General features: G+C 35.8%; 1 protein-coding gene and 1 pseudogene across 1 annotated transcript in view; one reads left to right on the top strand and one right to left on the bottom strand.

The window, feature by feature from the left end:
• Positions 1-27,640, top strand: part of RAP1GDS1 (Rap1 GTPase-GDP dissociation stimulator 1) — a 132,625-nt gene that overhangs the window by 87,668 nt on the left and 17,317 nt on the right. The window contains exons 6-10 of the mRNA XM_021680405.1: positions 12-140; positions 18,261-18,386; positions 25,176-25,319; positions 25,784-25,915; positions 27,187-27,321. Coding sequence (XP_021536080.1) covers positions 12-140; positions 18,261-18,386; positions 25,176-25,319; positions 25,784-25,915; positions 27,187-27,321 — 666 coding nt within the window. The remainder of the gene's footprint in view (positions 1-11; positions 141-18,260; positions 18,387-25,175; positions 25,320-25,783; positions 25,916-27,186; positions 27,322-27,640) is intronic.
• Positions 3,327-3,575, bottom strand: LOC123324041 (annotated as a pseudogene).

Here is a 27,640-nt window from a genome sequence, read left to right as displayed (position 1 = left end):
GTTTTTTACAGATTCCCTTCAAGCTCAGCTTATCAATATGGGTGTTATACCTACCTTAGTGAAATTATTGGGCATCCATTGCCAAAATGCAGCTCTTACAGAAATGTGTCTTGTTGCATTTGGCAACTTAGCAGAACTTGGTAAGTCCTAGTCATGAACCACAAATGTAATTAACTTATTAATGTACTTACAATAACTTTTCCTATAGATGTTAACAACCTGGAGATCCATGTAGATTATTTTTTTGAAGCATTGTAGATACTTCAGTGTTTAAAAAAAAGTAGGTCCAATTATATCTATGATTATATTGTTTATAATTGGAGCTCCTTTGCTTCCCTCATTGTTTTATTTATCAACGTTTAAAGTTTCCACTTGTATATTATTTAATAGAGTTGAATATTTAAAATGATCTCCACTTGACTTTAGTATTCTTAAATGAGAGATGGTCTTGAAATCAAGTATTGTATTTCTAGGACAAAAATAAAGGACTATTAATTTATTACATTTTATATAAATTGTTTATAGGTTAAAAAGGAACCTAACAGACTAAGGTTTTTCCCCCTTTTTAGAAAATCCCTAAAAATGATAGAGGACTGGGGCTCCTGGGTGACTCAGTCGTTAAGCGTCTGCCTTCGGCTCAGGTCATGATCCCAGGGTCCTGGGATCGAGCCCCTCATCGGGCTCCCTGCTCGGCGGGGAGCCTGCTTCTCCCTCTCCCACTCCCCCTGCTTGTGTTCCTGCTCTCACTATCTCTCTCTCTCTGTCAAATAAATAAATAAAATCTTTAAAAAAAATGATAGAGGGGTGCCTGGGTGGCTCAGTCGGTTGAGCGACTGCCTTCGGCTCAGGTCATGATCCCGGGGTCCTGGGATCGAGTCCCGCGTCGGGCTCCCTGCTCTGCGGGTAGCCTGCTTCTCCCTCTCCCACTCCCCCTGCTTGTGTTCCCTCTCTCGCTGTGTCTCTCTCTGTCAAATAAATAAATAAAATCTTTAAAAAATAATAATAATAATAAAAAAAATAAAAAAAATGATAGAGGACTTTTTCATAATAATATATTTATAACAGCATTAGAAAAAATTATGAGAAACCCTTGAAAATCAGAAGGCAGACAGAAACAGACCAGTACTGGGAACACAGCCCAGTCATAACAGAGAAGAGAACTGATGACTCCAGCACCCCTGTCTCTTTTCTCTATTTTATTTTTCTCTGTATTCTTAATAGTACTCTCTTCTTTCTGATCTTCCTTCCTGTGATTCTTTATAAAGTTAAACTCCTGGTCTGAATCTATCCCACGACCACGTTCATAATAAATTTTGTATTATGGGGACATTTCACTGTCCCCATAAGGGGATGTTTTGTCATAACTAAATATAATAGCTAAAACAAACAAATTAATTCTATTAATTATACCCATTTTATAAATAAACAGAAGCACCAGGACTCTAACCTTGGATTTTCTGAGAGCTCATGTTCTTACATACTACACATTAAAATCTTGATCTCAGTACTTTCTTTAGCTTAGACTTTAAATGCTTCAAATTTAAATGGAGATTATTTATCAGAGCTAATTTTTAAGTCTTTTTTTTTTTTGTAAAAAAACAGCAACACGAGCTAATTTTTAAAAGTCAGTTTTGTTGTTTTTTTTTTTGTTTTTTTTTTTTTTTTTAAAGATTTATTTATTTATTTGAGAGAGCGAGAATGAGAGAGTACATGAGAGGGGGGAGGGTCAGAGGGAGAAGCAGGCTCCTCGCCGAGCAGGGAGCCCGATGCGGGACTCGATCCCGGGACTCCAGGATCATGACCTGAGCCGAAGGCAGTTGCCCAACCAACTGAGCCACCCAGGCGCCCTTGTTGTTTGTTTTTTTTAAAGAACAGCAGCATGTTTAGATTGAATTTCTTTTCATGAGACTGGAACTTTGGGGGTTTTTTTGTTGTTTTTTTTTTTTTAGTACAGTTGATGCACAGTGTTAAAACTCATTCTTATTCAGTGGGTCATCTCCTGGTATTTATGAATGTCTTTGTTTTCTATCCTCTCCTGCTTTTCTTTTTTTTCATACTATCTTATTTTCATAAATTCATGTAAGACCAAGAATGAAAGAAGATTCGTTCATTGTTTTACAAGATACTGTTTTCCATTATTAAAATGGATTGTAGGAATTTGTGTCTGGTATACTTTGTAGAAATAAAACAGAAATCGTGCTATAATCCCTGATAATGTCCTAATCTTGGTAACAGAAACATAAACACCATTAAATGTGAGTTGCTTATGTTAAGGCATCAGGATTTCTTTGAGAAAGTGCATAGACCACCTCAATTCAGCCTCCTCTCCCTAGTCTGTATTAAAAGATGGATATACACCCAATTAGTCCAATTTCATAGTCTCTTTCCAGCTGTTACTGCCTTTATCCCAATTGGAGGATGAAAGGATAAAAGAAATATTCCTTTACATACTAAGACTTTTAGAGTTTATTTCATGAGTCTTTTATGTCCATGTAATAGCTAGGTTATACATCAACACTGAAATTGAATATATATGCTCCAGAATACTTTTCCTTTTTCCAGTGTGTGTTTTATTGCAATAAGTTAAGAAATCCACAAAGCATTATTATTATTGACATAGGTAAATACCAAGTTCCCATCACATTTATATTACTTACTATGCATATGGCATATCACTATATGCTAGAGTTACTTTTAGTCAAATTTATTAATAAAAATGTTAAACAGCAGAAATTTTTGTGGTTTTTCTCACAAAAGATGATAAAGACAAAATATAAAATAATTTAAATGCAATCTATTACAGAATTGGGGACAAAAAGGAAAATGCAGCTGTGCCTTTTTGTTCTCTTTGAGTCCTAGTTTATAGGACTTCCTTTTTATTTGGCTCCAAAATCTTTTATAAAGAAAATTCTCTGCTTAAAATATTAGGATTTAGGGGTAGAGGTGTTAGAATAAAAACTTGTATTTAATTTCACTTCTTTCTGGAAACTAACACTATAGTAAAGGGATACTTTTTTAAAGGTTTAAATCCATAAGGAAAGGGGAAAAGAAAAAAGGGAGAGGAGATGACACAAAAATATTTTAGGACCTGGGAAGAAAGACAAGCAGTAACTAATTTAGCAAAACTTCGATGTGTAAATCCTGGATTAGAAAGCCAAGAAGTAACCAGTTTGCTTTTTGGAATCTTCAGAAGGATCAGAATTTGGTGGTATTAAAATCTCATTCCCTTTCCAGAGTTTTATTTTATTTTATTTCATTTTATTTCAATTTATTTTATCCAAAATGTGTTTATTGAGAGTTTCCCACTCAACTGATTCAGGGTGATTTTAGTGCTGCTTCCATCTAAAGGAGCATCTTTCTGTAAGCCTTGCTTTTCCTCCTGTGGGCTGGCAGAGGACAGGGGAGCAGCCAACACACAGAACTAGCCTTTTTGTGTGGCTAAAAACTGGTGATGTTGTAGCATCCTGGGAGCTTCACGTCCATGAAGTAGGCGTTGAGGCTCTGCGCCAAGCACTTCTTGTGCTTCCCCTTGTCCTCTTCTGGGGTGGGTGGAAGTGGTCCTTCGTAAGGGGCATGTTCTCGTGGGGAGGTCATTACTGCCAGGAAGCCCCTTCCCACACTTTATAGTAACTACCCCTTCCCATGTAAGCAAAAGACTGTATTTAGTCTCTAGAAAGGCTAAAAATAGAAAACTTGTAGTCTGGGGACATCAGACTAACTTGAAGTAACAGGTACCAGAGTACCATTCCAAAAATAGTTTAAGTGAAAATAGATACACTGATGTTGAGAACCCCAATGTTATTATCCCATTTGGCCTGTAGAACATGAAGATACTTAGACACAAAGGCCATCTGACCGTCCTTATAGATAATCTTGTAGTTAACAAGACTGCTTATTTTCATAGCTCCTAATCAATTAGTTTTTAAATCCCAATTTTTTTCATTTTATTTTATTTTTTTAAGCATAATGAGTATACTCTTTAATCCTCCTCCCCTACTTCCCTCATCCTCCAACCCACCTCCCCTCTGGTAACCCATCAACTTGTTCTCTGTAGTTAAGAGTCTGTTTCTTGGTTTGTCTCTCTTTTTTCTTTTTTTCCCCTGCTCATTTGTTTTGTTTCTTAAATTCCACATATGAGTAAGATCATGTGGTATTTGTCTTCCTCTGACTGACTTATTTGCTTTAGTATTATACACTAGCTCCATCCATGTTGTTGCAAATGGCAAGATTTCATTCTCTTTTTATGGCTGAATAATATTCCATTGTAAATATATACCACTTCTTCTTTATCCATTCATCTATTGATGGACATTTAGGCTGCTTCCATAGTTTGGCTATTGTAAATAAGGCTGCAGTAAACATAAAGGTGAATGTGTCCTTTTGAATTAGTGTTTTTATATTTCTTTGGGTAAATACCCAGTAGTGTGATTCCTGGATTGTAGGGTAGTTCTATGTTTAATTTCTTGAGGAAACTCCATACTGTTTTTCACAATGGCTGCACCAATTTGCATTCCCACAAATAATGCAAGAGGGTTCCCCTTTTTCTGCATCCTCACCAACACTTGTTTCTTGTGTTTTCGATTTTAGCCTTTCTGATAGGTGTGAGGCAGTATCTTATTGTAGTTTTGATTTGCACTTCTCTGATGATGAATGATGTTGAGCATCTTATCATATGTCTGTTGTGCATCTGAGTGTCTTTTTTGGAGAAATATGTATTTGTGTCTTTTGCAGTTTTTAATTGGATGATTTGTTTTTTGGGTATTAAGTTGTACCAGTTCTTTATATATTTTGGATACTAACCCTTTATTGGATATGTCATTTGCAAGTATCTTCTCCCATTTAGTACGTTGCCTTTTAGTTTTGTTGATTGTTTCCTTTACTGTGCAGAAGTTTTTTATTTTGATGTAGTCCCAATAGTTTACTTTTGGTTTTATCTCCCTTGCCTCAGGAGACATTATCTAGTAAAATGTTGCTGTGGCCAATGTCAGAGAAATTACTACCTGTGCTCTCTTTTAGGATTTTTGTTGTTTCAGGTCTCACATTTTGGTCTTTGATCCATTTTGGTTTATTTTTGTGTATGGTGAAAGAAAGTGCCCCAGTTTCATTCTTTTGCATGTGGCTGTCCAGTTTTCCCAACATCATTTGTTGAAGGAACTGTCTTTTTCCTATTAGATTACTCTTTCCTCCTTTGTCGAAGATTAATTGACCATATAATCGTGGGTTTATTTCTGGGTTTTCTGTTATATTCCATTTATCTATGTGTCTATTTTTATGCTAGTACCATACTGTTTTAAATACTACCACTTTGCAATATAACTTGAAGTCTGAGATTTTGATACCTCCAGTTTTGTTTTTCTTTTTCAAGATTGCTTTGGCTATTCAAGGTCTTTTGTGGTTCCATACACATTTAAAGATTGTTTGTTCTAGTTCCATGAAAAATACTTTTGGTATTTTGATAGGGATTGCATTAAACCTCTAGGTTGCTTTGAGTAGTATAGACATTTTAACAATATTTGCTTTTCTAACCCATGAGCATGGAATGTTTTTCCATTTCTTTGACTTGTCTGGAATTTCTTTTATCAATGTTTTCATCATCAAGAATTCTATTTCTTCCTCCTTAGTTTTGGTAGGTTATTTATTTCTAGGAATTTTTCCTTTTCTCCTAAGTTTTCAGAGGTCCTTCACCTCATTAGTTAAGTTTATTCCTAGACATTCTATTGTTTTCAATGCAACTGTAAATGGAATTATTTTCTTAATTTCACTTTCTCCTGCTTCATTATTAGTGTACAGATTTCTGTACATTGATTTTGTATCCTGCTACTTCACTGAATTCATTTATCAGTTCTGGTAGTTTTTTGGTGGAGTCTTTAGGGTTTTCTATGTATAGTATCATGTCATCTGCAAATACTAAGAGTTTTACTTCTTCCTTACCAATTTGGATGCCTTTTATCTCTTTATGTTGTCTAATTGCTATGACTAGGACTTCCACTACTATGTTGAATAGAAGTCTTGAGAGTGGTATCCTTGATTTGTTCCTGACCTTAAGGGAAAAGCTTTTAGTTTTGCACCATTGAGTATGATGTTGACTGTGGGTGTTTCATATAGGGCCTTTATTATGTTGAGATATGTTCCTTCTAGAACTACTTTGTTGAGGGTTTTTATAATGAATGGATTTCTTTCTTTGTCAAATGCTTTTTCTGCTTCTATTAAAATGATCATATGGTTTTTATCCTTTATGGAATGTGATGTATCATATTGATTGTTTTAACCACACTTGCATCTCAGGAATAACCCACTTGATTGTGGTGTATGATTTTTTTTAATGTATTATTGGATTCAGTTTGTTAATATTTTGTTGAGGATTTTTGCATCTATATTCATGAGAGATATTTACCTGTAGTTTTCTTTCCTTGTAGTATCTTTATCTAGTTTTGGTATCAGGGTGATACTGGCCTCCTAGAATGAATTTGGAAGATTTCCTTCCTCTTGTATTTTTTGGAATAGTTTGAGAAGAGTGGATATTAACTCTTCTTTAAATGTTTGGTAGAAATCACATGTGAAACTGGTCCTGGACTTTTGTTTGTTGGGAGTTTTTTGATTACTGATATAATTTCATTGCTGGTAATTGGTCTGTCCAAATTTTCTATTTCTTCCTCCTTAGTTTTGGTAGGTTATTTATTTCTAGGAATTTTTCCTTTTCTCCTAAGTTGTCCAATTTGTTGGTATTTGGGCCCTCTTTTTTTTTTTTTAATGAGTCTTCCTAGTATCAATTTGGTTGATCTTTTCAAAGAACCACCTCCTGGTTTCATTGATCAGTTCTATTGTTTTTTCGTTTCTATATCATTTATTTCTCCTCTAGTCTTTATTATTTCCTTTTGTTGAGTTTGGCTTTCGTTTGTTCTCCTTTTTGTAGCTCCTTTAGGTGTAAGGTTAGGTTGTTTATTTGAGATTTTTTTTGGTTCTTGAGGTAGTCCTGTATTGCTGTAAACTTCCTTCTTAGAACCACTTTTGCTGCATCCCAATGATTTTGGACCACTGTGTTTTCATTTTCATTTTTTCATGTAATTTTTAATTTCTTTGATTTTTGGTAGACCCATTCATTATTTAGTAGCATGTTATTTAACTTCCATGTTTTTGTGCTCTTTCCAGATTTCTTCTTGTGACTGAATTCTAATTTCATAGGCTTGTGGTCAGAAAAGATGCATGGTGGGGCATCTGGATGGCTCAGTCGGTTAGGCATCTGCCTTCAACTCAGGTCATGATTCAGGGTCCCGGGATCGAGCCTCATGTTTATACTCCCTACTCAGCAGGGAGTCTGCTGCTTCCTCTCCCTCTCCCCCTCCCCCTGCTCATGCTTGCTGTCTCTCTCTTTCTCTCCCAAATAAATAAAATCTTTAAAAAAAAAAGATGCATGGTATGACTGATTTTTTTTTTAATTTTATTATGTTAGTCACCATAAAGTACATCATTAGTTTTTTGATGTAGTGTTCCATGATTCATTCTTTGCGTGTAACACCCAGTGCTCCATGCAATACGTGCCCTCCTTGATACCCATCACTGGGCTAACCAATCCCCCCTCCCCCCTCCCCTCTAAAACCCTCAGTTTGTTTCTCTGAGTCCATAGTCTCTCATGGTTCATCTCCCCCTCCGATTCCCCCCACTTCATTTTTCCCTTCCTTCTAATGTCCTCCATGCTATTCCTTATGTTCCACAAATAAGTGAAACCATATGATAATTGACTTTCTCTGCTTGACTTCTTTCACTTAGCATTATTTCCTCTGGTCCCATCCATGTTGATGCAAAAGTTGGGTATTCATCCTTTCTGATGGCTGAGTAATATTCCATTGTATATATGGACCACATCTTCTTTATCCATTTGTCTATTGAAGGGCATCTCAGCTCTTTCCACAGTTTGGCTATTGTGGACATTGCTGCTATGAACGTTGGGATGCATATGGCCCTTCTTTTCACTACATCTGTGTCTTTGGGGTCAATACCCAGTAGTGTAATTGCTGGGTCATAGGGTAGCTCCATTTTTAATTTTTTGAGGAACCTTCACACTGTTTTTCCAAAGTGGCTATACCAACTTGCATTCCCACCAACAGTGTAAGAGGGTTCCCCTTTCTCCACAACCTCTCCAACATTTGTGTTTCTTGTGTTGTCTGTTTCTCCATTCTGACTGGTGTTAGGTGGTATGTCAGTGTGGTTTTGACTTGAATTTCCCTGATGGCTAATGATGATGAACATTTTTTCATGTGTCTGTTAGCCATTTGTATGTCTTCTTTGGAGAGGTGTCTGTTCATGTCATCTGCCAATTTTTTGACATGATTATTTAGTTTTTGGGTGTTGAGTTTGAGAAGTTTATAGATCTTGGATCTCAGTCCTTTGCCTGTAGTGTCATTTGCAAATATCTTCTCCCATTCTGTCAGTTGCCTTTGTTTTGTTGACTGTTTCCTTTGCTGTGCAGAAGCTTTTTATCTTGATGAAGTCCCAAAAGTTCATTTTTGCTTTTGTTTCCCTTGCCGTTGGAGATGTATCTTGAAAGAAGTTGCTGTGGGTGATGTCAAAGAGGTTACTGCCTATGTTCTCCTCTAGGATTTTGATGGATTCCTGTCTCACATTAAAGTCTTTCATCCATTTTGAGTTTATCTTTGTGTATGGTGTTAGAGAATGGTCTAGTTTCATTCTTCTGTATGTAGTTGTCCAATTTTCGTAGCACCACTTATTGAAGAGACGGTCTTTTTTCCATTGCATGTTTTTTCCTGCTTTGTCGAAGATTATTTGACCATAGAGTTGAGGGTCCATATCTGGGCTCTCTATTCTGTTCCATTGGTCTATGTGTCTGTTTTTGTGCCAGTACCGTGCTGTCTTGGTGAACACGGCTTTGTAATAGAGCTTGAAATCAAGCAGTGTGATGCCCCAGCTTTGTTTTTCTTTTTCAACAATTCCTTGGTGATTTGGGGTCTTTTCTAGTTCCATACAAATTTTAGGATTGTTTGTTCCAGCACTTTGAAAAATGCTGTTGGTATTTTGACTGGGATGGAGTTGAAAGTATAGATTGCTCTGAGCAGCATAGACATTTTAACAGTGTTTATTCTTCCTATCCATGAGCATGGAATGTTTTTCCATCTTTTTGTGTCTTCATTTCCTTCATAAGTGTTCTGTAGTTTCTAGAGTATAGATCCTTTACCTCTTTGGTTAGGTTTATTCCAAGGTATCTTACAGTTTTTGCTGCTATTGTAAATGGAATCAATTCCCTAATTTCTCTTTCTGCAGTTACATTGTTAGTATATAGGAGAGCAACTGATTTCTGTGCATTGATTTTGTATCCTGCCACATTACTGAATTGCTGTATGAGTTCTAGTAATTTGGGGGTGGAGTCTTTTGCATTTTCCACATAAAGTATCATGTCATCTGCGAAGAGAGAGAGTTTGACTTCTTCTTTGCCAATTTGAATACTTCTTATTTCTTTTTGTTGTCTGATTGCTGTTGCTAGGACTTCCAGTACTATGTTGAATAGTAGTGGTGAGAGTGGGCATCCTTGTCATGTTCCTGATCTTACGGGAAAGGCTCTCAGCCTTTCCCCATTGAGAATGGTTTTCGCTGTGGGCGCCTCATAGATGCTTTTTATGAACTTGAGGAATGTTCCCTCTATCCCTACACTATGAAGAGTTTTAATCAGGAAAGGATGTTGTATTTTGTCAAATGCTTTTTCTGCATCAATTGAGAGGACCATGTGGTTCTTGTCTCTTCTCTTACTTATGTGTTCTATCACATTGATGGATTTGCGAATGTTGAACCACCCTTGCATCCCAGGGATAAATCCCACCTGGTCCTTATGGATAATCCTTTTAATATACTGTTGGATCCTATTAGCTAGGATTTTATTGAGAATTTTGGCATCCATATTCATCAGGGATATCAGTCTGTAATTCTCCTTTTTGATGGGGTCTTTGCCTGGTTTTGGGATCAAGGTAATGCTGGCCTCATAGAATGAGTTTGGAAGTTTTCCTTCTGTTTCTATTTTTTGAAACACCTTCAGGAGAATAGGTATTATTTCTTCTTTGAATGTTTGGTAGAATTCCCCAGAGAATCCATCAGGCCCTGGACTCTTGTTTTTTGGGAGGTTTTTGATCACTGCTTCAATCTCGTTACTGGTTATTGGTCTATTTAGGTTGTCAGTTTCTTCCTGTTTCAGTCTTGGTAGTTTATAGGTTTCCAGGAAGGCATCCATTTCTTCCAGGTTGCTTAATTTATTTTTTTTTTACTGAGACTTGTTTTGTGACCTAATAATGTGATCTCTTCTGGAAAATGTTCCGTGTGCACTTGAATGTATATTCTGCTGTTTTAGGCTGGAATGTTCTGAATTTGTCTGTTAAATCCAGTGTGTTATTTGAAGTCATTCTTTCCTTGTTGATTTTCCATTTGGATGATCTGTCCATTGATGTAAGTGGGGTATTATTACTATTGTATTATTGTATTACTTGCTGTTATTGTATTACTTGCTATTGTAATCCTTGTGATTATTGCTATTATTGTATTACTATTGATTTTTATGAACTGTATGTATTTGAGTACTTCCATATTGGGTGCATAAATATTTATAGTTGTTATATCCTCTTGTTGGATTGTCCCCTTTATTATTATAATGTATCCTTCTTTGTCTCTTGTTACAGTCTTTGTTTTAAAGTCTCTTTTGTCCAGTATAAGTATTGCTATTCCAGCTTTCTTTTGGCATCCATTGCATGATAAATATTTCTCCATCCCCTCACTTTCAATTTGCAGGTGTGTTTTGGTCTGAAATGAGTCTCTTGTAAGCAGCGTATAGATGGGTCTTGTTTTTTTATCCGCTCCTTTACCCTATGTCTTTTCGTTGGAGCATTAAGTCCATTTGCATTCAAAGTAATTATTTATAGATATTTATTGCCATTTTGTTACTTGTTTTGTGGGTGGTTGTGTAGGTTCTCTCTGATCCTTTCTTCTCTTGTTCTCTTTCATGGTTTGTTGGCTTTTTTTAGTGCTATACATGGATTCCTTTGTTTTTATTTTTTGCATATCTATTACTGGTTTTTGATTTGTGGTTACCATTAGGTTTGTATATACCGTCTTTTGTGTATAGCAGTCTGTAATAAGTTGATGGTTACTTAAGTTTGAGTCCATTCTTCTCTCCCCACCACACACACAATTTTAGTATGTGGTATTATACTTTACATCCTTTTATTTTATGAATCCCTTGACTGATTTTTACAGGAATATTTTTATTGCTTTTGTGCTTTTTACCTTTCTTACTCTCACTTGTGGTCTTTCCTTTTTCACCCGAAGTAAGGCTGGTTTAGTGGTCATGAACTCTTTGAGAAACTTTTTCTCTCTCTTTCTATTCTGAATGATGCCCTTGTTAGAGTATTCTTAGCTGCAAATTTTTCCCTTACAGCACTTTGAATGTATCGTGCCACTCCCTTCTAGCCTGTGAAATTTCTGCTGAAAAGTCCACTGATAGCCTTATGGGGTTTCCCTTGTATATAACTGCCTTCTTTTCTCTTGCTCCTTAAAATTTTTTTTTTAATCACTACCTTTTGCCATTTTCATTATTATGTGTCTTGGTGTGGACTTCCTTGGGTTGAATTTTTGGGGGGATCTCTGTGCCTCCTTGATCTGGATATCTGTTTCCTTCCCCTAATGAGGGAAGTTTTCAGCTATTATTTCTTCAGGTAAATTTTCTGCCCCCTTATCTCTCTCTTGTTTTTCTGAGTTCCCTATAATGTGGATGTTGTTACACTTGAGGGAGTCACTGAGTTCCATAAAACTATTTTCAATTTGCATAATTTTCTTTCCTTTGTTCAGCTTGGTTACTGTCCATTACTCTGTCTTCCAGGCCATTAATTCATTTCTCTGCTTCATCTAACCTGGTATTTATTCCATCAAGTGTATTTTTAATTTCATTTATTGTGTTCCTGATCTCTGATTGGTTCTTTTTCATCTCTGTGTCAAGGGTCTCACTGATGTCCTCCACTCTTTTCTCCAGTCCAGTGAGTATCTTTATGATCATTACTTTAAATTTTCTATCCAGCATAGTACTTATATCTGTTTTGCTTTGGTCTCTTGCTGTGGTTTGATTGTGTTCTTTTGTTTAGGAGATGTTTCTCTGTCTCATTTTGTCTGACTTTCTGTGTCTGTTTCTGTGTGTTAGGAAAGTCAGCTACTTCTCTTGCTCTTGACAGTAATAGTCTTATGAAGAAGAGGTCCAATAGTGCCCTGCAGTGCAGTGTCCCATGTTCCCCAGGGCCTGGCACTTCAGGGACCGTCTCCTGTGTGTGTTGCATGTGCTGTGCTGTTGAGTCTTGGCCTCTTTTTCCTTCAGTGTAATTGTCTGCAGAGGCTCTTGGTCTACTGTATGCAGCAAGGTGTGTGGTGGTCTGCTTGCAAAACTAGACGTGCCCCTGCCAGGACCAAGGTCCCACAAAATGGGCAGGTCAGGAGATATGGAATTGGCAGGGTTTTCACTGGTCTTCTGGGGAGGAGGGTGTGGGGCACAGCACTGGAACTGAGGTGAGCATGACTGGGAAAGGTAGATCTGCCAAAGTGTGGGGAGTGGGAGTGCTTAATGCAACTGAGGTAAGGAGTGTGGATACCAGGCTGTCAACGTAGGAGGGAAATGGTACCTGCCAGCTCCTTCATTCCTGGAGGGGTCTCCCCCTGATCCTTGTCTCTCCCAGCTGTGCTCTGAGATGAGCAAATTATTCCCCCCTTGTCTGTTCCCCAGCGTTTTTGAAACTGCTGGTTTTACACTGTATCTGCACAGTCTGTTTGCCGTGCTGTCTCTTTAAGGGCAGGAACTCCACTTCCTAATGCCTTCTGGGCTTTCCCAGAGCTGAGCCCCTGATTTTTAAAATTCTAGGCTTTAAGTCCCACTGGTTTTAAGAACTTACAAAATTTGGCCCCTCTCACTATCAGAGGTAAATATTACAGAGATTCTTCCTCCCTGTTTATTGGCTTCTTGGTGTTTAAGTCTGTGTTCTGCCCTTCTCTGCGCCATCGGCACCCTCCCCACCATGGACAGCCACAGTTTGGTTCACTCCCAGATCACCTTCCCACCGTCTTTGATGTGACCTTTTCTCTGCCTTTAGTTGTAGAGTTTGTTCTGCAGTCTTCAGGTCATTTCCTTGGTTATTTATGCTGATATGGGTATTATCTAGTTGTATCCATTGGACAGGACAAGGTTAGGGCCTTCTTACTCTACCATCTTCCCAGCCAACTTAAATCCCAATTTGTAATCAATATATAGACAATTAGAGAGGTAAGGATAGCTTCTAACATCAAAGGTGATGAAATAAATAGAAAAAACAATTTGGAGGAAATAGAAACCCCATGCAGGTTGAGGAAAAGGCAAATATACTCAGGTAAGTGAGAAAAAATACTGGAAGTGTGAAATTGTAAGGATGCTATTTTTAAAGAGGAACAGAACAAAAAATCTTAAACATTAAAAGCACAGTAGCTAAAATGAAAGACAGTTGTTTGGAGAAATAGTTGCAGAAGTAAAGCAAAAAACAAGAGAGGGATAGAAAATAGAAGAGAAAATACAGATAGAGAATTAGACCAAAAGTTTTAGAAATAGATAAGCAGACCATTGCTGAATAACTTAAGTATCACAGAACTAAAGTACATAATTTTGCATGATTGGGTCTGTCAAATGCCTAGCCTAATGGATGAAAATAGACCCAGATCATGGCACATCTGTTTGAAATTTTAAAATAGGGCAAAGAACATCTTACAAACTTAGAGGACAAAAAGTTGCATACAAAAAACTGTGAATATGTAGACATTAGATGTCTCAAAACACTGGCAGCCAGAAATAAATAAAGTACTGCCTTCAAAAACTGGAGGGAAAACTATTTCCAATATAGAATTCTATACCAAATCAAACTGTCAAACAAGTGTGAAGTTATAACAAAGACATTATCAAACATGAACATCTCAGAAAATTAATAACCTACATATCCTTCTGGAAGCCACTGGAAGATATGTTCCACCAAAGCAAAGGATTTAAATTAAGAAAGAAGACTACATAGAAATCAGGAGACAAGAGATCCAACAGGAAAAGAAGAATTCCTAGTAGGATGGTGACATGAGAGCCCCAAATGGCCTGTTTTCAAAGACCAACTAGTCCAGATTGGAACAAGTCAGAGGCTGCTAGAGTTGGGGTTAGGGTAATTCTTGGAGGAGATGAAATTGATTATTACCTAAAGTGAGCTTCTTAAGAGAAGATCAGACAGCTGATCAACAGTTTGGAGTTTGGAGCTGAATTAATGATAAGTACATAGAAAACTAAGCAAATGAAAAAAAAATTAATCCCAGAGGAACAAAAAATAGTTCTAGGGAAAATGAAATACTGTATTATTAAAACACTAATTACTGATATAACCAAAATTATAATTATATTGAGAAGATGAAGGCTTTGGTAGAGGGGGAAATAAGAGAAAGCTAAGGCCTAATTGTTTATATTGGAAAGTCAAAAATACTTAAAACTAAAAAATCAAAAAGTGTCAATACAAATATGTTATTTAAAAATATGGAGGTAAATACCAGTGACTTAGCTAAAAGAGCTTTATGTGCTTGACTTCTGAGAAGGAAAAATAGGAGACTGGATTCTTCTGATAATATAAGTATTAGAACTAAGTATTTCTTTAAGCTCATGTATAATTTTGATAAAAATAACTTTAGAGGTACCTGGGTCTCTCAGTTGGTTGAACATTTGTCTTCAGCTCGGGTCATGATCCAGTAATCCCAGGATCCAGCCCTCCTGAATCAGGCTTCCTGCTCAGTAGGGAGTCTCTTCCCTCTGACCCTCCCCCCTCTTGTGTTCTTTCTCTCACTCTGTATCTCTAAAATAAATAAATCTAAAAAAAAAAAAAAAAAACTTTAGAAAATGAAGGTTCTTGCTAAAGGTGTGTTAAGCATCCATGACATTTGATTCAAATCATACTTCATGCTGCTTTTTCTATGTATCCACCTGCAGGATAAATACAGATCTTGTTCTTTAACATGTGTATTAATCATAATGCATTGTTTCCTTGTGGTGGCAAATGGCCTGAATTACTTAGCAGGAATGATTTGGTTTTAGTTTATTAAGTGTTTGAAGGTGTAGAATGTGGATTGGAAAAAAGAACACAAACACTATTATTTTTAAAAAGGATGCGAGCACATAGATAAATGTTGATGTCTGTCTACTTCACCTATGCTTTTATGTTCCTGAAATTCTTTGCATTTGAAGAACTCTCTGAAGCAAAGGAGCAACCAACAGTGCTCAGGACTTAAATCATCCCTATTTATATCAAACTCACTTTATAGGGTAAGGTGTGCTGACATGTGTAGAATATGATCTCTGAGGGTTTAGGTAGCTTATTGGAAAAGACACTCCACTCCTACTTCTTTTTTATGGCACGAAGGAATCATAAAGTTTTGGGGTAGATTTTCATCATTTTGGCATAGATCTGATGCAGGCACTGAAAGCAGTGTAATAAGAGAAGTGAATCAAAACTATGAAGCCATGTTAAGATTTGTGTTTCTCCTTTCTCTTTTAAAGTTGAATTTGCAGTATTTTTTATTTGATACCAGCAGAGGTTTAAACTAGAGAGTAGAACCTACCTCCTCCCCCAATACAAGAGGTAGGTTCTGCTCTCTAGTTTCAACCATTTAAAAATATGGAGGTAAATACCAATGACTTAGCTAAAAGAGCTTTATGTGCTTGGCTTCTGAGAGGGAAAAATGGGAGAAGGAGACTGGATTCTTGTAATATAAGTATTAGAACTAAGTATCTCTTTAAGCTCATGTATAATTTTGATAAAAATAACTTTAGAGGTACCTGGGTGTCTCAGTTGGTTGAACATTTATTTGATATCAGCAGAGGTTGAAACTAGAGAGCAGAACCTACCTCTTGTATTTATTTAATTGTTCATTCAGTCACACATTCAATCAGGCATTATTTTGGACACCTGCTGTGTATAGCAGTATACTGTACACAATGTTAGTGGTAGTTAATAAGCACTGTTCTTGCCCTCAAGAAGGAGCTTATGGCTTAGTGGGTGAGATGGAAACATTTTAAACAAATTTACAAACAATCATATAGTTATAAATTGTGATAATTGCTAGTATGAGAAAGTAATGGAATGAGATGAGGGACTAATTGGAGGCATAAACTCTAGGTGAGATAAAGCATTTTCAGACAGTCAAGATTTTAAAATATTTGCCTCCTATACCTATTATAGGGAGTGGATTTGGAAGATGCTTATACCAAATCAAAACAAGTGAAAGCAAAAGGATGTAGATAATAGAGTAATACTGGAAGGAAAGTATCTAGCAAGATAATGATAAAAAAATTCTGGGCGCCTGGGTGGCTCAGTTGGTTAAGCGACTGCCTTCGGCTCAGGTCATGATCCTGGAGTCCCCGGATCGAGTCCCGCATCGGACTCCCTGCTCGGCAGGGAGTCTACTTCTCCCTCTGACCCTCCCCCCTCTCATGCTCTCTCTCTCTCTCTGTCTCATTCTCTCTCTCAAATAAATAAATAAAATCTTAAAAAAAAAAAATTTAAAAAAAAATAAATAAAAAAAAATTCTAGGATGTCAGCTAGATTGGGTTTAGTCAGAATTCTCTGAAAATTCTGGATAAATTATTAGGACATCTGAGGCAGCAAAAGAAATTAAGAAGATAACTGGAGGGAAATGGAATGGATTCCAGTTGTATTTTGGAGGCAAATTGGTAGAGTTTGGTAATTCACTGGAGATAAAGTTGAATGAGAAAAAGTGATCAATGACTGCTAGGTTTCTTCCTGCATAGATGGATAGATGGACTGTTCATTTACCAAGTAAAGGAAGTAAAGGAACTCTGGAAGAGAAACAGATTTCAGGTAATACTGAAAGTCCTAATTTTAGACATTGAGTCTGGATACGAGAGGGGGATATTCACATGGAGATGTCAGGTGGCCAGTTAAATAAGTAGCTTGAAGTACAGAAGAGGGCTAGAGATAGGATTGTACAAGGATCAATGTATGGATGCTGTTTTGTTGCTATGGAAGAGAATTAGATTGTCTGGAATGAGAGTAAGGACCAAAAAGATAAGAAAGAAAAGGATCAAGTCCCAAGGAACTGGAATTTACAGGGGTCTGGTAGAAGGGGAGGAGCAGGAGGGCCAAAATTAGTTTGAAGTGGGTTTAATTGAGCGTCTGCCTTCAGCTTGGGTCATGATCCCGAGGTCCTGGGATCGAGTCCCACATCGGGCTCCTTGCTCCGTAGGGAGCCTGCTTCTCCCTCTCCCTCTGCTGCTCCCCCTGCTTGTGCTCTCTCTCTCACTCTCTCTTTCTCTCTTAAATAAAATATTTAAAAAAAAAATGCAGATGAATTGAGAAAGTAGAGACAGTATATGTAGATGGTGCTAGCAAGAAACTTGTGAAACTGAACAGAGATTGGATGGTGGTTGAAGAAAAGTAAAGTAGAAGATAGTTTTTATTTTTATTATTTTTAAAGATTATTTGAGCACACATGTGTGAGTGGGGGGAGAGGGAGAGAATCTTCAGGCAGACTCCTTGCTGAGCATGGATTTCCGTTGGGGGCGCTGAATCCCACAACCCATGAGATCATGACCTGAGACCAAACCAAGAGTTGGAGGCTCAACCAACTGAGCCACCCAGGTGCTCTGAGAAAGTTGTTTTTAATATTGCTTTTTTGTGTGAGAAATATTAGAGCATATTTAAATGCTGATGGTGGGCCCCAGAGTGAGGAGAGATTAGAAATGCTGGAGAGGGAGGAGGGAATGAGACCCCACGTACATGTGAAGAATTGACCTTTAATAGTAGGCATGTCAGGACCAGCGCAAGAGCATACCATTTTAATGATCTAAACATGATGATAAGTCATCTTTACTTCAGCCTTGTAAAATGCAGTCTGTTACGAGCAGTTTTTCTTCTTTGACTAAAAGCGTTGAAACTATGAATTTATAACTTAGTAATTTAATTGTTGCTATGGTTACCTATATGTTATGCTAGTGAACATTTTTTTATAGTGTTGAATAAAACTGGGTTGGAATGTTTTCTTTAAGGCCATTTTTCCTTTTCAGGAGCATTTAAGATGTATCTGATAGTTCCTGTACTTGAAGAGTATTTGTATTTATCAGTAATGGTACAAAATGAGCATGTATTGAAAGTAATAGAATACAATTTCTGCATTTAATTTTGTGTGTTTACTCTAAGGTTATCTCTCCTGTTTTGCAGAGTCAAGTAAAGAACAGTTTGCCAGTACGAACATTGCTGAAGAGCTGGTAAGACTCTTCAAGAAACAAATAGAACATGATAAAAGGGAAATGATTTTTGAAGTTCTTGCTCCATTGGCAGAAAATGGTGAGAAAATAAATGCACCTCTTGATTTTTTATCATGTATGCTTTTTCCATTTTTCCTAATATTACTTAATTGCCAGTTATTTGACTCAGAAGCCTTCTTTGCTTTATTAATGATGTGATGTTTTACTTTGGGTGTCTGTAACTTCAGCTACATTATCTACTTTGTAACTATATCTACATTTGTCAAAGCTACTTTCCCAGTTCCTTTGATTTTAAAGTCTTGGCAAAAACATGATTCTGTAGCTTACACATTTTTATGCCCATCTGGAAAAGGCACCTGAGAGGCTGAACTTCACTTATGAAGCCTTGCAGGGCAAAGGAACAGTGTGGACACTGGTAAACTATTCCTATCTTTGATAAAAAATCTAAAGGGATACACCATAGGAATAAGAGTGAACCAGAGTAAACAAACCATCCCATATAAATAATTTTTCAGATACAGTGTCTAGCACATAATCAGTAAGGACCAGATACATGAGGAGACCAGACAATTGTAAGCAAGAACCAGCACAAAGAACAGGCAACAGCAAATCTCCAGATATTAGAATTATTAGACATTGACTCAATATAGGTATGCTATTATATTCAAATAGTTATAGGGAAGCTTGGAAAATGTATAAGGAAACTAGAAACTATAAAAAGTGACATAGCAGATTTGAAAAAGAAACAATTGGAAATTACTGAATTGAAAAAAGTACAACCCCAAATAAGAACCTAATGGATGGATTTAGATCAAATATAGTCATCTTAGAGAACTAGTGAACAGGAAGATAGACTGGAAGAAAATCCAGAACGAAGTATAAAGAGAGGAAAAAACCAATATACGTAAAAAGAGAATAAGAAGTACAGAGGGTACAGTGAGAAGCTCTCACATACGTTTTTTGGAGTTCCAAAAAGTGGTGGGGGTAGCAGAGGCAATATTTTTTTAAATTTTGACAGAGAATTTACCAGAAATTATTAATGTAAGATAACAAATATTCAAAAATCCAAATGATTCTAAAACCTGATAAAAAGAAATTTATATCTAGATATATTATCTTGAAATGACAGGAAACTAATGACAAAAATCTTAAAAACGGCCTGGAAAAAAATAGATTATCTTAAAAAGGGTGACAGTTTGGCTGATTGCTTATCTTCTAGCACAACAATGAAATCCAGATGGCGATGAAACATCTACGTGCTGAAAAAAAAAATGCCAACCTAGATTTCTAAACCCCATGAAAACATCCTTCAAAACTAAAGACAAGGGCACTTGGGTGGCTCAGTTGGTTAAGCGTCTGCCTTCAGCTCAGGTCATGATCCCGGGGTCCTGGGATCGAGCCCCGCATCAGGCTCCCTGCCCAGTGGCAAGTCTGCTTCTCCCTCGCCCTCTGCCCCTACCCCCCCTTTCATGTTCTCACACACACTCTCTCTCTGTCAAATAAGTAAATAAAATCTTAAAAAAACTAAAGGCAAAATAAAGATATTTTCAGAGTAAAAACTGAGAAGGTACACCACCAACTTTGATTACTAAAATAATTTTTAAAAACAATGTGTAACTGCCAAACTAATGGAAAGATTTTTTTTTTTTAAGTACACCTTCAAAATAACAAGAGAAAACGGAACATGGAACAGGGGATACAAATAGGGCATACAAAATATACTAGATTTAAGACATAGTATTTCTTATGTTGAAAGCACTTGACCTAAATCCTTTAATTAAGAGACCAATTGTCAACTGAATTTTTAAAAATCAACTATTATTTTTCAAACAAACAAAACTTGTTAATTATAAGGAGATTTATTATAAGTTAAGAATAAAAGGATTTAAAAAAATAAAAATCACTCGGGGGAGCCTGGGTGGCTCAGTCAGTTGATCATCTGGCTCTTGGTTTTGGGTCAGGTCATGATATTGGGTTCTGGGATGAGCCCCACATCAGGCTCCATGCTCAGTGGGGAGTCTGCTTCTCTCCTACCTCTGCCCTCCTTTCCTCCCTCCCTTCCCCCCTCCTGCGTACATGCGCACGCACTGTTTCTAAATAAGTCTTTATAAATAAATAAATCATTCAAACTTAAAGAAGGCTGAGTTATATTTAATATCAGATAAAATAGAATTTAAGATTAAAAGACTCAATAGATAAGGTGATGAAAGGTCTGATTCACCTGGGAGCTATAAGTATGCATTACCCCAAAACATATGAAACAGAAACACTCAGAATTATGGAGAAAAATAGACAAATCAGTAAATATCATGGGAGATTTTAATACCTCTTTCAGTAATTGATAAAACAAGCAGATAAAAAAACAATAACAGGGTTATAGAAAAGATTAACATGATTAAGAAAATTGATTTAATGGACATATTTTAGAATACTGCACCCAGCTGCAGGGCTCTTTCTTTTTAAGTACACATGAAATATATAAAACACATATAGTCATGAAAAAGTTTTACATCAGTGGAGTGGAAATGGAGGGTATTTTGCTGAGCAAAATAAGTCTATCAGAGAAAGAGAATTATATGATTTCACTCATATGTGGAATTTAAGAAACAGATGAACATAGGGGAAGGGAAGGAAAAATAAAATAAGATGAAATCAGAGAGGGAGACAAACCATAAGAGATTCTTAACTCTAGGAAACAAACTGAGGGTTGCTGGAGGGGAGGTGGGTGCAGGGATGGGGTAACTGGGTAATGGGCATTAAGGAGGGCATGTGATGTAATGAACACTGGGTATTATGTGCAACTGATGAATTACTGAACTCTATCTCTGAAACTAATGATACACTATATGTTAACTATTGAATTTTTAAAATTTAATAAAAAAAAGTTAACAAATTCTAAAGGATTGCAATCTTATGGAGTATGTGCTCTGACTTAAGTGACTTGTCTAATAATAATAAAAAGATAACTAGGAAATCCCTTTATATTTAGATATTTAAAAAATGTATTTCCAGTACTTCAGAGGTCAAAGGAGAATCATGATGGAAATTAGAAAATTTTCTTTTTTTTTAAGATTGTATTTATTTATTTGAGAGAGAGAGTGCACATGCACAAGCGCACACACAAGTGGAGGGGGGGAAAGGGAGAGAATCTCAAGCAGGCTCTGCTGTGAGCGCAGAGCCTGTCTCGGGGCTTGATCTCATGACCCAAAGATCATGACCTGCACTGAAACCAAGAGTCAGATGCTCAACCAGTTAAGCCACCAAGGCACGCTGGAAATAAGAAAATTTTCTAATAATGAAAACAATATTATATCTTAAATCTTATGTGATACAGGTAAAGCCATACTTGGAGGAAAGGAAATCTGAAGAGCTGAGATTAATCAAATAGAAAATACATAATGCAATATAAGCATATAATCACCGAAGTTGAGTCCAAAAGACTAAATAAAACTGGTAAATCACTAGTAAGATTAATCAAGAAAAAAAACCTTTATTCTGATAAAACTGTAGTAACAAAAGACTGTGTGGTATTGGTACAGGGATGGATGAGAAGGCCAGCAGAACAGGACCCCTGAGAAACAAATGGATGCATTAACAGGTGCTTATTTTATTAGGAGAAAAAAAACAAGTTGTCACTGCAAAACAGTGTGGAAAGAGCAGTCTTTTCAATAAACAGTGCTGGGAATATGGGAAAAAATACAAATGAAGACACATATATACACCCGTACTTCATACTGTATGTAAAAAAGTTTAGATAGGTAATTAACCTAAATGGGAAAGTAAGAACCAGAAAGCACACCTTAAAAATATCAGATAGGAGAATATCGTCATGGCCTTGGAGTTATAGAAAGTTTTCTTAGGTCACAAAAATCCCTGACCATAAAGGAAAAGATTGATAAATTTGGCTAAAACTTCCAATGAAAATGAAAGACGCCAAAAAACACCATTAAGAGTGAAAAGCAAGACGGTGTGTGAGAGAAGATACTCACAACGCACATAATTAACAGAATGCGTACAATTTATAAAAACTCCCACAAATCATTAAGGAAAATATAGAAAGTCCAGTGGGAAAATGCATAAAAGATTTAAATAGGCACTTGACAAAAGATAAAATCCAAATGGCTAATAAACACATGAAAATATGCTTAACTCATTAATAATCAGGATGCAAAATAAAACACTATATAGCCACCGGAAAGTCTAATACCAAATGTTGATGAGGGTGTGGAGCAGTGGAAACTCATTAAGTGCTGGTGGGTGTATAAATTGGTACAATTTGGAAAACAGGTTCGAGATTGTATTCTGTGTGATCCAGCAGTTTTGCTCTTAGAATATACCCAGAAACATGTACACGTGCACCAGGAACCATTACAGAAGTGTTCTTAGCTTTATCTCTAATAAATGAAAAATTAGAAACAACTTATATCCATTAACAGTAGAATAAATAATGGTATACTCATATAATGGAAAAAATTGTACTTACGAACAGGAGTGAAGACAACTCTAACAATGGTGTAGATGAATCTTACAAACATTGATAGAAAAAAGCCAACACTAAAAATATGTATTGTAAGATTCCATTTATATAAAAATTCAAAAAGGTAAAATTAAACTGTAGTTTTCAGGAATGCTTATTTGGTGAAATAATAAGGAAAAGTATGAATGTGATTACCATAAAAATCAGGGTAGTGATTTGAGAGGGATGGAGGGAGAAATATGTAACGGGAAAAGGGAATGCACAAAGGGGCTCCCTGGGATGCTGGCAATGAATTTCTTGATCTAGGTGGAAATTACATGGTTATTTGCTTCATAGTAATTGATTAAGCTAATATATATATTATGCACTTTTCTGCATTTGTGGCATTTTTTTCACCATTTGGAGAAGACTTTTAATACATAAATGTACATAGATATAGATGTATGTATTTATATATGATACATATGTATGTATACTTACCTATATATGCAAGTGGTGGTTATACAAACAGATGTCCTTGGGCAGAATTGTGTTGATAAATGTGTGCTGGGCTATCTGCTTTGGCAGACTGCCTTGCTTATCCTCCTTAATAAGGCTACTTAAAGCCTCCCACATATATATGTGATTACAGTCAAACTGGGAGAGGAGAGATCTGTAAACTTTAATCTTGACACATTTAAAATTTTCTAAATGCTTTAGATCTTATTCTTTAGGCAGAAATTTGTTTCTCATCTCATTTGGTGGTTTGGCCAAATGAAATTTTTATTATGTCAGTCAATTTTATACCAGAGAATTACCTGTAACCTTTCTTGCAATATATCAAAATAACAACGTTTTTCTTATATCTGCTTTCTCCTTTACCACCTTCACTTCTGTTTTATAATTGTGCAATGAATTGAATGATACTTTTGAAAAGTTATTTCTGGAATATCCTTAGTGTTCATCCTTGGTTTTCCTTGTATGCAAAGGAGACATTAAAATTGGGATTTGTATAATTCAAGGTTTTTAGGAATTTTAAGGCTTTTTTCATGGCTTTCAATTCTAGTCACACATTTCTAGCCCTAGCATTCTGTAACCAAGGAAACGCCCTACTTTCAGCATGGCACAGTGCAAGTGTACCTTTTAAAAAAATATTCCAGGTTGAATATTCTGTGTGTTCTGATATAATATTCTAAAGAATACCAGTGGTCCTGGTGTTGGGAGGGGTGGGGCTAAATTTTTATATCTTAAAATTGCCTAAAAGAAAATGTCAATTATAAAAAGGTCTTTGTTTCTCCCAAATCACAGCCTAAAGCTGTCATTGCTGTAGATGTGTACATATACAGCGTAGGGAAACCAATGACTAAAATAAAATCCAACTAAAAAATGATTTAAATTTAATAATTTCTGTATAGCAAATGTTTCTAAGGTCAGTTGATCTGCATTTATCTTAAATGCTATAAAATAGACCCAAAGCATTTAGGTAGACCAGTTTAGGTTAAAATACAAAGATGAAAGAGGTATAATACCTACTCTAATGGGGAAGACAGATACGGATATGAATATAAAGTCTGCAATGAAATAAGTTCTATAATAAAAAAAAAATCTAAGTTATTAGGGGTGCAAACAAACGATTTGATAAGAGGAGAGCTTGCTCTGAAGAGAATTTTTAACAGTATAATTGGGATGTAAATTTTGCTGTTAAAATACCTTCATGTTGCTGGTTATCCATCAGAAAGCTCAGTTATTTTTTTCTTTCAACTTTTAGTATGGAAAATTTAAAACCTATGCAGATGTAGAGAGAATATAGTATAATGAACTACCATGTAACCATCACCCAGGAAAACTTCAAATTAATGAAAACCTGAAGCCCTTTTAAAAAACATGAGTTTTAAAGTTCAGAAAGTTTTAGATTTATTAACTGCCTTAGAAAAAATCACGTCTATACAAATATGATTCCAAATATACTTAAGGTATAGTTTGAAATTTACTAATAGCTCTACTTTTAATATCTTTCTATTCAAGCACCATTAGTGGATATATTTTAACTCTATATAACAGGCGTATGTGTTTTATTTTAAATGGTGTGGGTGTTTTATAGTAAGTATTTTAAACATGAGCATGATATCTAGAATAACAATGGAGTGCTATTATTTCCCTTCAAAGTTGAGAATCAGTTTGTTTAGGTGCTGCCAGACATTGTAAAAAGTGACCTAATTTCAAGTAAAAAAAATGAAATAAAATTATATAAGCTACATCGTCAGACAGTTCATTTTGAAACTCAAATCTTTGAAGGTGTATTATCTAAATCATGCATTTTCTTTATTTTTTATAATTCTTCATAATGGATTGCTTCTAACAGAACTTTTATTTCATCTCAAGTTTTGGTTATTTTGTTCACATATTCTTTAGATGCTATTAAGTTACAGCTGGTTGAAGCAGGCCTGGTAGAATGTCTACTAGAGATTGTTCAGCAGAAAGTGGATAGTGACAAAGAGGATGATATTGCTGAGCTCAAAACTGCTTCAGATCTAATGGTTTTACTACTTCTTGGAGGTGAGTTAGAATGTAAGTCAATCGAAGAACATGATTGTCAGATTTTTAAAAATGTATTGTCTCTTTTGTGAACACTATATATATTAGGCATTTTCTCATTTTCCTGCCTCATTTAATCCTGTTGATGTGATGATTTTGAAACGTTAAATGCATCATGGAGAGAACTAGAGATAATGAACCTGGAAAAGAGGAGTCTTTGTTATCTTCCAATATTTAAAGAGCTGTTGTAGGTTAGCTGTGGCACCAAAAGACTGAAAGCTAGCGGGTTATTTGGGACTTAGACTAGAAAAATCCTGAACTCTTTGTCCAGTCTCTAGTAAAAGCTTACTATAAAACGAGTCATTACTTTTCCTTCTATGAATTATCGTTTGTGAAGTATGTATCCAGTTGGATAGTCACATAGGAATATGGATTTGTTACTCTTAATTCTTTTCCTCTTACCTATTTGTTTCATTTACCTCCAGATGAATCCATGCAGAAATTATTTGAAGGAGGAAAAGGTAATGTGTTTCAAAGGGTACTGTCCTGGATTCCATCAAATAACCACCAGCTACAGCTTGCTGGAGCATTGGCAATTGCAAATTTTGCCAGAAACGGTAAGCATGTTATTTCATCCTTTTTAAATTGGATGTTGTATATATTTTTTTTATTTTTGCTTTGCCATTACATGTAGTAAAACTGGAACAGTTCAGAAGTATATGTAGTGTACCACTACCTTAATTTTTTAGAGATGAAATACTTAGTGATCCCCCCCACTTTTTTTTTTTAAGTAAGCTCTACTTCCCAGCATGGGGCTTGAACTCCCTACCCTGAGATCAAGATTCTCATGCTCTACTGACTGAACCAGCCAGGCACCCCTACTTAGTGATTTTTCTAACAAATTACATATTTTGTGCAATTTAACTAAGTTCTGATAGTTTAAAGATCATGAACAGTGATCACGAAGTCCTTCTTTGAGTACTCTGCACTTCATAGATCATTAAATTTGAGTCCCATTCTAATATGCATTGTATCTGGGAGGATATGCTCTCTTGCCTGGTGATTTTTTGATTTAATAATCTGAGTATTCTTTGTAGGGTTATTGTGCCTTAATTTATACTTCTATGCCTCTAAAACTCAAGTGTGGGTAATCCTCTGGTTTAGTACCGGTAGAATATTTAATTTGGTTTAATAACATTTCCAAGGCACCAGACCTTCATGTTCATTTCTGAAGTCTGGAACTCCTGCTGTTCAGTCTAGAAACTCATTCTTAGACTGTGACTAGGAAATATGGGTTATTTTTTGTTTTTAGTTTGATTTTATTCCATTATGAGCTTTGTAACTCTATAATGGATGTCTTATTCCATTTTTACTCCCTTATTTTTGAGGATGATCATTCACTCCTTAATGATGTAATTAAGAATAGTAAAATATTGGTAACTATTGAAGCTAAATGTGGAATAAATAGTGGTTCATTATAATATTCTCTCTGCTTTACAAATGTTTCAAAAATTCTGACATTGAAAAATAATTTTAAACATCAGCCATGAGAGCACTCTGTTTTGTTGTCACTGTAACATTGGCAGAACTCGGGCATAGTTCACTTTAAGTGAAAACTATTGGTAAACATTTTAAGCTATGGTTTCTACTTACTCATCTTCTAATATATTATCAGGCTGTATGCTAGAGATTTTTCTTGTCATGACTTCTACTCAGTAAAGAAAAAAAAATCTATAAATCTGATGGGAGAAAGAGTTGGAATTCATTTTATTTTCTTGTAGCTCCATTTTTCCCGAATGTAGATAGATAATGGATAGGCATCACTATTATAAAATATTTATAGATATTTGTAAGAGGAAATGAAAAAAAATGCTTTTGTTTCATTCAGATGGAAACTGTATTCACATGGTAGACAATGGAATTGTAGAAAAACTTATGGATTTACTCGACAGACATGTTGAAGATGGAAATGTAACTGTACAGCATGCAGCATTAAGTGCCCTCAGAAATCTGGCCATTCCAGGTAGGACTTAAGAATTGTAGGCAACTATGTAAGAAATAAGATCTATTGTTTAGGGAGGTATTTATTTTATGTCATTTGTGGACCTTTCCTGACCAAGAAAAAAAAAAGTCTTCAAATTGTTTACATTTTTCTTACGAATAAATGGAGATCATATGTTAAATAGTTTTCACCAAACATAATCTTTGTGTTTGTTCAGATGAAATATTCTATTACCTTTTGTGAACCCCTAGATTAACACAGTTGGGTCAAGGACAGAGGTAAAAAGAAACATTTACTAAAGCTGAAGAATTATGCTGCTTTGTAAGTAAGAAGACAACTG

Source organism: Neomonachus schauinslandi, chromosome 2 (assembly GCF_002201575.2).
Source record: "Neomonachus schauinslandi chromosome 2, ASM220157v2, whole genome shotgun sequence".
Lineage (NCBI taxonomy): Eukaryota > Metazoa > Chordata > Mammalia > Carnivora > Phocidae > Neomonachus > Neomonachus schauinslandi.
This window is presented reverse-complemented; position numbering and strand designations above follow the sequence as displayed.